General features: G+C 39.2%; 1 protein-coding gene across 1 annotated transcript in view; it reads left to right on the plus strand.

Annotated features, from left to right (window-relative positions):
* Nucleotides 1-14,191, plus strand: part of EPHA3 (EPH receptor A3) — a 352,724-nt gene that overhangs the window by 267,934 nt on the left and 70,599 nt on the right. Inside the window, exon 11 of the mRNA XM_006033907.2 lies at nucleotides 8,086-8,271. Within this exon, the coding sequence (XP_006033969.1) occupies nucleotides 8,086-8,271 (186 nt within the window). The remainder of the gene's footprint in view (nucleotides 1-8,085; nucleotides 8,272-14,191) is intronic.

Here is a 14,191-nt window from a genome sequence, read left to right on the forward strand (position 1 = left end):
ATAACAAGTCAGTTTCTCAATATTTACTTGAACTTTTTTTTTTTGAGTCAACAAGAGTGAAAATCTTGTTCAGGCTTGCACCCATTCAGTCCTGCATGTATCATTGCAGTTTGTCAGCACAGCAACCAGTTATGAAGCTGTCATGTTTTGTTTTTCATATATCGACACCATATATGGCCTCAACTGACTCCTGGAATTCACTTCATACTAGTCACCACCCACCCGTCAGGTTGTGGTGACCTTTGATCCCAGAATTGATTTTGGTCAGCTTTTCAATTTGAATTAGTGATTTAGGACCAAAAGGCTGGCTGGCTGGTTACTGGCCATCTGGGCCATAGAAATGCCCTTTAATACAGATTGTATTTAAAACAAATAGTAAGCTGCTTGCAGACATTTAAAAAAAACCAAAATGGTATTTTACTTTGAACTCAGCGCACTCCCATGCTAAGCTCAGTGCATGCCCAGAAGAGGCATTGCTTTAGTTGGATCCAGCTCACCCAATGTCTGTATAGATCAGGTGCTTTCATGAGGGTTTTGGCACTTTTATTTAATAGGTGATTGAATCAGCTGTTAGATAAAAGCACCAAAAAGCCCTGCTGAAGCTCCTGATCTATACAGATGCTGAAGAGCTGGGTCAAATAACATGCTGCTTCTTCTGGTTAATACTGCATTTTTGGGTTTGTTTGGTTTTTTTAACATCTGCAAGCAGTCAAGATGGGCAGATTTTGGAACAGGAATGCAAGTGTCTTATTGAACTATGTTGTCGGTGTTCCAGGATATCCATGGTCTTGATGGGCACTCATTCCTCTTCATGTGATGTGTCAGAGTGCAGTAGATAATTGTAAAATCTCAGCCCCCGCCCCCCATGGAAGTATTTGAATCCTGAAATTTAGCAGATATTGTTTTATGCTGCTTCTTATTTAAGATTCCGAATTTTTTCCTTAACCTTTGACTGATCTTATTAACATTTTGAGAAGAAGGAACCGGCTTTCAGCAAGCACTTTTGCAGGATTTCATTAAGAAAGCTGAGCAAGTGCTTTCCACATACGTCACAATTAACCCAACATGGGAATAATTTTTCATACACTTTTTATTCCCCTTCATTGCTGCTAGGAAAAAGTCAGATTATGCTCCTTGGCAGTAGACTTTTTGTTACTGCTGGTTTTAATTTTGTCCCACAAGAGTGCACTGTTCTCCATCCTCTTCAATAAAAGCAGTGAAGCAGTGTGCTCACTGCACATGGATTTTTAGAAGTAGCATGGGGAGAGAGAGAAAGGAGTGGTTCAAAATCCCAAATTGTATTTCTGTGAGGCTGGAAGCTTAAGCTACCTGATGAATATATTGGGCTTCATATATTGTGAGAATCTTAAAAGCAGAAGGTACATCACCAGAAACATTTATATGCTCTGTGTGTGTGTGCATGAGCATCTGTAACTCATTGATATTACTTATTTTTATCACAGTGCATATAGGATTGAACAGTAAGCACAAATTAATAAATGAAATATATGGCAGTGGGGAAAAGAGTTTTATATTCCGATAAGCCTCAAAACCAAAGGTCTCCTGAGGGGGCAAGGATGTCATAAACTTCTTCCTGAACCACTCCACCCCAGTGAAAGTGGCAGTGGCTTTTGACCCTCAAAATCAGCAGATTCTTTTTGACCCGCACTGATCTCAAGGGAGTTGACAGCAGCATTGAATAAATCTATGGAGAAGCTGTACCCCTCTGTAGCACCTGTAGCATCTCCTGCCTCATGGCAGCATGCCCTCAATAGAATCCAAATCTCATGAAATGCCTGCAGATGTCATACCCCAGAGCTTGCTCTTCCAGCTTCCGTGTTTCTAGCTAGCATCTTCAGGAACACTTTTTCAATTTGAGGATAATGCCGACCTTCCTTCTGAAATGTCATTTGAGCCAATGTCTTGGGCATTCCTTGCCCATCAGTCACCTTCTTTACAGATGTAAGCGTGAATAATATCAGAGGATGATAAAGACATTGCATTAAGCAGCAGCAGAATTGAAGAGCGATTCTTTTAAACATTAAACCATGAAATTAAGAATTACACACACCGGTCTGTGAAGTAATCACAACATTCTGGAGTAGTTCTTCAAATATTTCCACAAGGCTTTATCCAGGGACTTTAATAAGGAGGAATAGGGAAGGTCCCTGTGTCCATATGCCTTTGAATACCTTGGTGCAACAAAGGTACATCCTTTTCTAATGAACAGAAACATGGAGGATTTCAGTTAGAATCTGGGCATCAGAAAATTCAACTTGGATAGTAATTGTTTCAGGTTTTCACCTGATTGTTCCTTCATTTAAAACAATTTACTTGATGTTTTTAACAACCCAATGTAGCAAAAAGCTTAAGTGTATCTTAAATCCTATTGGTTTTAAAGGTTGTTTAAGCACATGGGGAGTGTTTTCTTGAATAGAAATGGATTGAAGCCCTTGCTGAACTAAGCCTTAAGTGTTCACTTTTCTTTTAAAGTTTGGACAGCCTTATAGAAAAATGTCCAAATTAATCAAAGCACATTTAACATTTATCCTATCAATCAAAATGCATTTAGTTTTAATAGACTGGCCACTACCTTTTCTGTAAGGTTTGCAGTGTATGTCCATGAGATTGATGAGGCTCACAAAGTTCATGAAAATTTTAGCTTTGCTGACTCCCTCTATCTGTGGTGGAGCAAGGGGGAATTCCATGAAATTTAGATTTAAAATCAAATCAAGGAAGTAGTCAGTTTAACGGATTTGTCTGCTCTGAAGCTCTGTGTTCTAAACTCCTAACAAAATGTAATTGACTGATGGAACAAACAACCAATTTAATGAAACATTTGGGATCCCCTGAAAAGATTTATATCATATAGAGCCCTTCCAATAACGTCTGTTTAGATTATCCAAATGGGCTTATCAGTTTGAAGGCAAGGCAACACCACCTCTGTGCATGTCATTTTAGCAGCAAACAATACCTAATGGATGTCAGAGACAACCAGCAGCACACTCTCTTAAAAACCATCACATTTCTAGCAGTATGCAAAGCCATTCTGTTGACAGACCTTATTTCCCGCTGAAATCCAATCACTTTTCACTCATGTGAGCTCAGCTAAAGTGGATGAAGAGCAATGGCTCATATAGAAAAGGTGTAGTTTTCCTGTCTGCCAGCATAGATATGGGCTAGCCCAGGATCTTTGAGAATCCATCTGTACTATAAGTGAAGAGACTAAATGTTAATGCATTTGGAGTACCCCAACCACCATGTTACAGTTTCTTCAAGAATTAATTTGTGATACTCAGCTACTTGGAAAGCATAACAGTAAGCACAGACAGAAGTGCAGCTTCCCACTGTAACTTGTAGCACTTTGCAGGAAGTGCTATGAATTACAATGATCCCCCAAACCCAACAGACATTTCCTGTTGGATCCCAGGGGTTGGAGGATTCAGATGCAATTTGGAGCAGCTGCGAGTCTGCAGTCACTCTCCTCTAGCTTTGCCTATCCCCCCTCCCAGCTACAGTGCTGTCTTCAGAATGGGCGACCGGTGCCTCCTGACTCTGGGGGTCTCCAGTGGTCAATCGCTGACCAGGGGAGGGAGGACGGGGACCCCCACCATCCAATCGCCAACCCCAGAAAGGCCAGCAGCAAAACCGGATGTGCTGCTGGCAAACCCAGAAGTGCCGCTGGCACTTCTTGGGGGGTACTGGCCCATGGTGCACTCAGCCCAGCCCTGCTCCTGATGTGTGCAGACAGACATTAATGAAGGCACTCCATTTTAGAACATCTTCATCTGAACCCTCATGCAACGAAGGTTCAGATTTTTGTCAGTTTAGGCCCTTTTAAAGTGCTCTGTGGCCATGCATTTGTGTTTGGTCACAGCTATAGAGCACTTTCAAAGGTCAGGTTGGGCAAAAATTGTCACTTCTGTTTACATTTACTATCTATATGAAAGCTGGAAAAAATGTCTTATTTAAGTATATTCACTTAATCTTCACAGTCCACACAGGAGTGTTGCTACTATGTGATATAATTTTCAGAAGAGCTTACAATACTCGTTGTTTTCAGTAATGTTCATGAGTTTTCCAAAGTTCTGACAATTAGGTCAACAGGCTTTACATGCTGGGTCTGAAGGAAGAATATAATGTTCTTATAAATCGTCTTTTTTTGTCTTAGTTCATCTTGCATCTAAATTGCACAATTGCTGTTAACTGGTACAGAGAGACAAAGGACATGAAGCATAACTTTTTCTTTCACAAAAATATAACAAATATCAAATAAACAGCTCATTCCTGACTCTGGTCAGAGATGAAGGATTGATTGCCTCTGTACTCAGCTTGCTGAAATCATAAATATAAGTCTGGTTGGCAGTGACCAAATAATAGTTATAAAAGACTTGCTTGTTAATAGTTTTTCAGGCCGTTAAAAATATAGAAAAGCAAATACGAAGCTACAGCACAAGATACATTTCCAATTTTTCCCTGTTTTAAAGTCGTGCTTTTGGCCTTCCTCTCAAAGGATGTCATAACAGGATTGAATGGTTGCTAACATATGAACTGTATCACTGTTTGCCCTTAAAAAAGCATACTGGCAGTTTTAGCTGGTAGGGGAATTTTTTTTTTTTGTTAGGAGTTTTAATGATATATATGGAGCCTGGAATAGTACTGTGCTGCCCACAGTCCTCAGAAATCATTAAAATATATATTTTCTCATCCAGTGAGTGGCTTTGTACTCTGTAAATACATTTAATTTTAGAAAATGTCAGTACAATATAACATGTACTATTCTAGTACTTTACTGCAATGTATGTGCAGATATTTTGAGTAATACTTCATTCCATTAAATTTTGATAGGTATTTGTATTAGCAGACTAGCAAATCCTACTTGGGTACTGGGTAGCTTGGAGACTGGTTATGGGATATGAAGACTTTCAGCTATAGATCGTTGGTTGAATTTTAACTTAGGCTAGTGGTGACAAAAAGCTGTTTCTATATTATACAGGTTCATGCAACTGCTTCAGATAAATAGGCAATGTATGTTAATTTCTAAGATGAGTTTATATTTAAAAACTAAAACCAATCTGTCTTGACACCATTTTTCTCCATCTCAGACACTCTGGAGAATGATTTTTCCTCTTGCCCGTTAGTTGGTACCTTCAAAAGAGCGGGGAGACTTACTGATAGGTAAACAGGCAGAACTTTAGTAGTGAGGGCTTTCAGTCCAGTGCTTCTCTAATCACTAAATCTACTCAAACAAGCATACTACATAAAAGGTTGTCTACTCAAAATGTTTGATTCTTGTACTATACACTCATTTTCAGTTTCTGCAAACACTGCTTAGCACAGATAATGACCTCATCAATGTCAAAATGAATCTCTGTGGGCAAATGACTTAAAATGCCTTTGTTGGCCTAAATAATTCTACTGCATTTGGGATTGACATATTGGGCATGTCTACATGAGATACTTAACTTCACATTAGCATAGATAACTGTGAAGTAAGTATGTGCATTTATACGTGCATGTGCTTGCTTCACAATAAACCTCCCTAATCCCAAGTAAATTTGGTACCTGCAAATGCAAGTTGCAAATCTGTTTGGGATTAGTAATGGTGCCATAGTGCTCATATAGATGCCTGACCAGGAGCAAAATCTGCTCCTGGTCAGCCATCCAATAGGGGGCAGAAGATAGCTCCCTGCCCCCAGGAGCTGCTTGCTGCCTGGGCGGGCTCCGCCACAGGAGCCTGGGCAGGGACTATGTCCCCCTGCCCTGGCAGCAAGGAGTTCCAACCCCCCTGCACCCAGATCATGATAGGGGAGTTGGGGCTGGGAGATCTTTATCCCCCAGCCCCCACTCTACCATTGCCATTGGGGAACAGGGTGCTGAGTGACCCTTATCTCCCAGCCTGAGCCCTTTGACCATGGAGCAGCCAGCACTGAGACCTCCCTGCTGGCGATCTTGGAGTTGGGGTTGGGAATAAACTCCCCATCCCCCACTCCATGATTGCGATTGTGGAGCAGGGGCTGGGACTTCCCTGCATGAGGACAATTCCCCACCCAGTCTGGAGCTGGCTGGGACTTGCCCCTGACCAAGACAGTTCTCAGCCATCCCCAGGCTGTGCGAGGAAGCACGTGCAGCCTGGAAGTGGCTGGAAACTCCTGTTTTGGGCAGTCTCCAGCCAGCTCTGGGCTGCACATGCACACTTCCCTGTGCAGCCCAGGGCTGGCCAGGAACTGTCCTGGTCAAGCGAAGTTTGCAGCCCCATGCCCCGATTGGGTGATTGAGGCATGGGGCTTGGAAAAAGCTGCAGGGGTGGTGTAGGTCCCAGCCCCTTCCCCCCAGCTGCGAGGGCCAGGAGCTCCCTGTTGCTGGGGCAGGGGGACATTGTCCCCACCCCAGTAGCAGGCAGCCCCACAGAGCTAGGAGACAGCTGTCTTCTGGCCTGGTGTTCCCTGCTAGCCCCTGGGCTAGCACCCAGGCAGAGTCTGGAGCTCCCCACACTGGCAGCAGGGGCCCATTGCAGGGCTGCAGGGAACTTGGTACAAATTGGCTCCCTAATCCCCACATGTATAAATGCCTGCCCAAAAATGCTACTCCAGAGTAGAGTAAATTTGGACTGAAGTAAATGCATGTGTAGACACACCAATTAAGTGGTAAAAAGCTAATGTATAAACAGTATAATCATTCTTAATATAATGTATCACTCAAAAACATCAATAAAATTCTTGATTCACATAAATTAATCAATTCAGATTCAGATTTGTAGTTCTTCCTTTCCCAGTTAGACTTTTCTACACCAGAGCATCTGACTAAATATGACATATAAGGAGCTATTTACATTTAAATGTAAACCATTTTGAGGAAAAGGGGCTGACTTGGTGCTTATCAATAGAAAATGGGCATTAAAATAGCTCTAGACATTGCTGCCTTATGGGGAAAAAAACATTAGCTTGCAATTCCATTCTTCTCTGTTCAAAACAAAATGTTTTCTATGTCATTTAAGTAAACCACATGGGGGAAGTATCGTGATATATAGGCTATAATGAAGTGGTTATTTATATGCCTTATATGTGGATTGTGCATATGCAAGTCATTTTCCATTTTTGGGGTTTTTTTTATTTTGCCTCTTGGAATGTGTCAAATTTAAATTACGAGGAGTCAAGAACAGCTGCCCTAGCTGATTTTTAAAGGCATTAAAACTAACCTGATACAATTGTTTAGAGATTGTTTAGTATAAAATCACAATTTCTCTATATCTAAAATACAGGGAATAATACTCTAAGACAATTTTTTTGGAAAAAAGCAATCCAAATTGTATGTAAGTGCAGTGTTAAGGCATCTAGAAAGTACATTCTAACAACTTATCTATAGATTTTGATTTGCTTACATGAAACATAAAATAATTTTTCGTATGTATTTTACATGCTCCTGTCTTGTCAGTGTGTATCCAACAAAGAACAAAGGAAACTGCATAAAATAGTATTAAAAATATCTTGTGTTTTCCATCTGAGGATCCCAAAGCACTTCATGAAAGGCTCTGTCTTGCAACAACAGTAAGCTATATTGCATATATGTAGTCAATATTAACCCATAAAAGTCATCACACATGTTTGCAAAATTGAGCTATAGTGGAGCAATGTTACTAAAGGTTTGTCTTTTTTTTCCAGCAGACTGTCTCTGGCATCTACATCCAAACTCTTGTAATAGTTTTTCACTACTTACATTGAAATAACTAAGCCACTTAATTTTGTTCTGTTCTACTGAGTGGTAGGTCAGAACAGGGTTCTGGGAATGCCTCACTACTCTGATGTAACTGCATCAAATCGATTGGTCCTGTTGCTCCTGTCCCACACATACTCCTTCAATGAGGCATCAGGACCTGTGATGTAGATAAAGTATATAAAACAGGCATAATTAAGTTAAATAACTGTCTGAATGTTTCATGCTTAAAATAGATGTCACTGACTCTCCATTTTGTAACTTGACCAAAGGATGTATTACATTAGTGACTTGGCTAATGGCAAGCCTTCCCCCTTAAAGTCCTAAAGAAATAACTAGAATTCATATTTTGTCTCTGTTCTACTTTACCAGGTGAATTCGGAGAAGTGTGCAGCGGGCGTCTAAAACTTCCTTCTAAGAAGGAAATTTCAGTAGCAATCAAAACTTTGAAAGTTGGATACACTGAAAAGCAAAGAAGAGACTTCTTGGGAGAGGCAAGCATCATGGGACAGTTTGATCATCCCAACATCATTCGGCTAGAAGGAGTTGTCACCAAAAGTAAGACCTTAGAGTGCATCTCATGTGGAGGGGCAGAGTAAAATTTAAAAGAAACAACCTTATTTCAAGGTACCTTCTGAAAATCCATCAGTGTTCTTCTATGAGTACGTCTCAATAAAAGATGAATGTCACCCCCTTGAAAATCTAACAAGGGAAATGTGCACCTTGATTTTTTTTCTCACAAGAGGGAAAGACAAGTTCAGATGAATGATGCAAAGTGAGCTTTCACTGATCTAGGAGTTTCTGTGAAGTCAGTGACCAGCACTTCTGGGGGTCTGTTGCAAGCAAGGTTAAGAAGAACGGTTAGCTGAAAAAAAATGTGCAAAGGGATCTGCAAAATAAGAGGGAATAAAATGCCTACTTGAAAGAAAGGGGGGGAAAGGAAAAGAGAAAAATAGAACATTTCATGAGAATATTTACAACTTAAAATTCAGCCATAAAATGACAGATTGTACTAACCAATTTAGTACTCCAGAGCTAATTGCTAACAAAGCAGCCAACAGACTCTTGCTGATAATCTGTTTAGAGTCATGGACTTTGGTTCCTAAGGTTTCTAATTGGATAGAAGCAATATGTTGCTTTCAAGCTAAATCATTTGCCATTTTCATTAGCACAGATTTGACAAATAATTTTTCAGAAATTCAGTTATTGCTATTAATAGTTTGAAGTGCAAGATATACAATATCTAAAAGTGGTTTTAAGTGCCCCAATTTTTTGGGTACCCAAATTAAGCCACACCCTATCTTACAGGCAGGGCCCTAGAAGAAAGAGAGAGCATGCCTATCTCTTCTCAAGAGAATTGCTTTATTGGAAAGCTAAAATTAAAATTAAGTAGCATTCATCTCTATGGAAATACAAACCCCCCAAAAAGGATGGGTTTAGGTTGGACCCCAGGATCTCTGAGTTCTTGTTAGTTGTTCAGTTCCTTAAACAACTCGTGTCTATTATTCCCCTCCAATCCTCTCCAGTTTTACAATCACAGGTGTACAGTAATTAACAAAATGCATATACAATTTGATTGGATATGTGTTAATGAAAAGGGTTGACCCTGAAGACCTTCCCCCCCCCACACACCCCAGTTAATTGAGGGCACCAGGATCGTTGTGTGCCATTCTTTATGGTAACAGGCTTCAGTTATTTTGTTTGTTTTACTGTGGTCAAACACTTAGGGTGAAGTTGCACATTGCATTTACACCGTTTGAAAGGCACTTAAAACATATGCATGTTACAGCTTGTTAATTTGTGCTAAGTGTCCTCTGAGTGTCTAAAAGTTATGCTACCAGGCAAGGGTTAGATCTAGGGTGTTCTACCTAGGTTGTGTTAAGATAACAGTTTTATTGATGGAGATAAAACAAGCAAGTTGCAGTCCTCTAGCCTCCCAGGGTGCACTCTCCCCAACTACTCCAACTTCCACACCCACAGCAGGACTAAAGCTCAGGTATCCTGGCTCCAAGCCCTGTCCCTGTTCACCAGCCTTTTAGTGGCAAGTCAGAGTTGTGCAGGCAAAAAATAGTAGTAACCTTAACACATGACTGCTCACAGCATGTTCTAACTTTAATACCACTTAACATTCAACAGATTTAGCATGGTCTAAGTATAACATATATCTTCACAACTTCGCCCTTAGTCAGTGCTTTCCTGTTTAAAATCAGCAAAAACATGGAATCTGGCCTTATAAGCCCATCTTTATATAAGGTTACCCAGAGTTTCCATTTTTTTAAGTTACACATTTACAGCAACAATACAGTTCCCATCTTTATATAACTGAGGATTTATACAAGGTGGAGGCACTTACACTAAGTCCTCTATGTTCCTTGCACATTTTTACTAAAGGTAAATTTACTAACTTGGGTCTTACTTTTATTCCCAAGCAATAGAAATACTTTCAAATTTACAGGGTAAAAGAGTTTAATATGTTTTAGAGCATTTCATTAGCATTTCTGATTTATTAGACTTACCTGTCAGACTACATTGATGATTCCTGATGAAAATCGGGTCAACATCCACACTTGAGCTATGCATTAGAAAGGCATCTCATTTCAAGAAAGCCGTTCTGTGTTTCCTAATCAAGCAAAATACGCACTATTGTGAATGGGGCATTGGTCTTGAAACAACCATAAATAGCTAGCATTCAATCAGTGTGATATTTGCTGAAGTAGATATATGAGAGGATGGCTATCCCCTTTCTTCCTTCAACAGATATTGTGCAGCTTATGAGGGTGTCTGTTAAAAAATGCTTTCCAGCCTTCTAAAAGATTTACAGATAACAGGTGGCAAACTCCTGAGGATACCAGCAGGCTGCATACTGTCATGCTGGCCCAGTAGTAGCTGAGCTCCTCTAGCCCTGCAAAACTATATGGCTGCTTCCGTTCTGCTCCTCCTCTCAACTCCATATCACTGCATCATTGGCTCTCCATTTTTTAACAAATATCACTTGCTGATTTGAGGTGGGACCTCTGGAGTCAAATCTCAGCTTCCTTAAAGCCTACAACAGAATACAGAATAGTGGTTTTGTTTTGAGGTTGGTAAACATAAATACAGAGACTCCAGTTAAATTTTCTAACTTAGAATTACATTGTAATGTGCTAAAAAGCAAAGTCAAATTCCTGTAGCAATTGATAGGTAGAAGACCAATAGTATCCTGTAAGAAATACTCTGAAAAACCTATAGGAAGGAAGTGAAATTTCATCTCTGGAATTCTGTAGATTAAAAATCCCTATGTAACTCTGCAAGGCTGTCAGTAAAACAAACCACTAAAAGTGACAACTTTCTGCCTCTTCAAGGAATAGCTTGGATACCGATGGGTTCTCTTCCATGGTAAATGTGTGCAAGGATTGTGAATATATTTTAGTATTTTTTTAATTGCCTGCATGTGAAGTTTTATGCAATGTATAAAGGTAACTTCAGAGGTTCACATCTGACTGCAGCAGACTATGAAATAAAGACAAACAAAAAGCATGAACAAAAATAGCTAGTGTAAAACTTTAGAGAATCTCATAAATTACATCTAATAGACACAGCTATAATAGAAATATTTTCTCTGGGACCATTCCATGAGCACATAGTTTGTTATCTAAGGAAATAAAGTATTTATTTGATTTTCTATCTGACAATTCAAGTAAATATGAAAAGGCTGCCAAATCTGCCTATATAAATCTCAGTTATCTCATTCTTACATTTAATGAGGCACATTGTACATTCTGAATTCTCGGAAGTACTTGAGGTTCCAGTGATAGTTTGAGAATTGAGAAGAAATTCCTTACGTTCAGTTGCACTTGATATTTCTGTGGCATTTCTGAAAATAATTTCTGCACACACAATTTTGTGCATCACTGCCTCTGAGTGTGCCCTGCAGAATAGCCAGTTCTTACTCTGTTCTTATGCAGGTGACTTTTAGGAAGTTCGAGTCTTGCATTATATTATTCATGATAGGCTATGAATAATTTTAGTAGTAAGTTTTGCATATGAAAGGTGTGTCATATAGAGGCTCACATTTAAGTAAGAGAAGGCAATATTTTAATCTTCTATATTCAAATCAGCAGAAAACTAGAGGATGCAGGGGTCCTCTTTAAATATAGTCAATAGTCAGATATAAATTGAGAAAATAATGGCATCTTTCCTTCCAACCCTCCATGCATTGTCACATTTTGGAAATCCTATAAAATTCTGTGTGTCTATTTTGGCAAGTGAGACAGCATCTCACTCGGCAAATGGGTTGTATTCAAGTGTGTGTTTGTATGTGGGCTGGATAGAGATTGAATATTTTTTGGTTTTCATTAATAAGCACCCATTTAGGTAGTGGAAGAGTAAGCAGACAAGGTGTTTTTGTTATTGGTGTTGCCTGGGGTGGTACACTTTAAGCAGCATATAATATTAATAGCAGTTATTAATGTTAGTTAATATTAGTTAGCATTAGTTAAAACCATTACTGATTAGTAGCAATAGTTATTAATAATTAATAGCCTAGATTTAAATATACTAGGCACTTATTAGGTAATAAATGTTAACATATACAACAGTCAGAGAAGTGTCTGGTTTTGGAAGACAGTTTCCAGGATCATTCCCAATATGTAAAATGCAAGGTAAATAGGCAATGTAACTGTTCATCATTAACCATATAATTTTTGACAGTTGGCTCCTCCCTAGCAATGCACTGACTTTGTATACTGATCAAATCTTTTGAATCAATTTCTAGCAATCTGCAATGGCCAACCTCACTAGAGGAGATGATTGGCTATTAGAGGCACTGAAACTAGTATGGGGCAATGTGCCATGCAATACACAGGAGAGGTGATGAGGTGTGTTAGCTAAATAAGACCTCAGTCCTTTGTTCCAACACTGAATTATTCCCCTGCTTCATATTTGTTTCTGTTCTGAACTTTCCTTCTACACTAGTCTCATGGGTGTCCTATAAGCAGTAGTCTTAATAGCCAGCACACATGTTCTGCTTAGTTTACTAATAATTTACAGCAATTTGTAGCCTGTTAGTATAATAAATTTCAGCAACACTGTTGACACAAGTTGTTATCATGTATAAATGGCTACATTTTGATAAATGAATGCAGAATGTTCCTTTAAAAGTACACAGCATTACTTTGGAGCATGTGTTTCTGATTACAGAAACATTTTCAACTAGATGCGAGTGAAAACCTTCACTTGAGGCACTCAGCTTATGTGAAGACAAATAAGACAGGGAGATATTATTTTATAATAATTTGAAAGGTTTTCCATCTTGCCCTAACTAATCTCAGATTTCTGATCCATCGTGAAATTAACTGATTTTTTTTACAGTAACTAGGCATTTGAAAGCGATAGTCCTTCAGAATCATAAGAATATAAATTTATCATGCAACCTTTTCAGGTAGCCTGGTTATGATACTACATTGTTGTTCAGATTGATAATTTGAGGAGATCTTTTCAGTATTCCGATAGGTTCTGAGTATCACGTTGCTGTTAGTGTTACCAAAAATAACTGTTGGTTTTAAGTGTGTGTTCTCTCTTACTGTAGATTACCCAGCACTGTGCTTGTAACCAGTTACGGGAGGGTTGTGGGAGGACCAGTGTTCTTGAGTGTCTTAAACAGTCCACATCCTCATGGCAGTAGAACAATTCAGTACAGGGTCAAAGTTAAGAACAGGCTGATTTTGTCATCTCTAGTCTCTGATATAGGCAGGCAGACTACATTTCCCCATGAGACATCAAAGCATATCTACCAGGAGAGACTGGAGTGCATCATGGGTAAGAGAATCATAGAAGAATATTGCTGGAAGGGACCTCAGGAGGTCATTTAGTCAACCCCCCTGCTCAAGATGGTATTTTTCCTGTCTAAACCATCCTAGACAAGTGTTTGACTAACCAGTTCTTAAAAATTTCCAAGGATGGGGATTCCACCACTTCTCTGGGTAATGCTATTTCAGCCAGAGATTCCTGTCAGAAATACAGAAATACAGGTCTACAGCTCCAGTGATGACTGAAGTGGATAGACTGGTGTTAATCTGACACAAAATAAAATGTTTCAATTCATTTAGACAAACTGAAGTATTTTAATTCAATTTTCCAAACAGATTTAAAAAAGGTTTTGCAAAATGTAAATGTTCTTTTTGTAAGTGTCCATTTTGTGGAAACCATTGCTGTTAAGACATGAAACAGAGAAAGAGAGAGAGAGAGAAGGATGACAAATTCACAATAGGTTTTAATTGGTACCATTTGTTTAAATTTCTCTTTGTTGTTCTTATGCAGCTGATTATGCAACATAATTCTTAAAGAGCTGGGGCAATTCCTCACCCTTAGAAGCTGCAATGTTATTGTGGATGATTCTCAAGACTCTGTCATGTGTTTGTACTCCCATGTCTACCTGCATTACATGGCTTCACAGTTATAGTAACAATGTATGTCCCTAACTATCCCCCCATTCTCACTT

The sequence above is a fragment of the Alligator sinensis genome, unplaced genomic scaffold (assembly GCF_000455745.1).
Source record: "Alligator sinensis unplaced genomic scaffold, ASM45574v1 scaffold918_1, whole genome shotgun sequence".
Lineage (NCBI taxonomy): Eukaryota > Metazoa > Chordata > Crocodylia > Alligatoridae > Alligator > Alligator sinensis.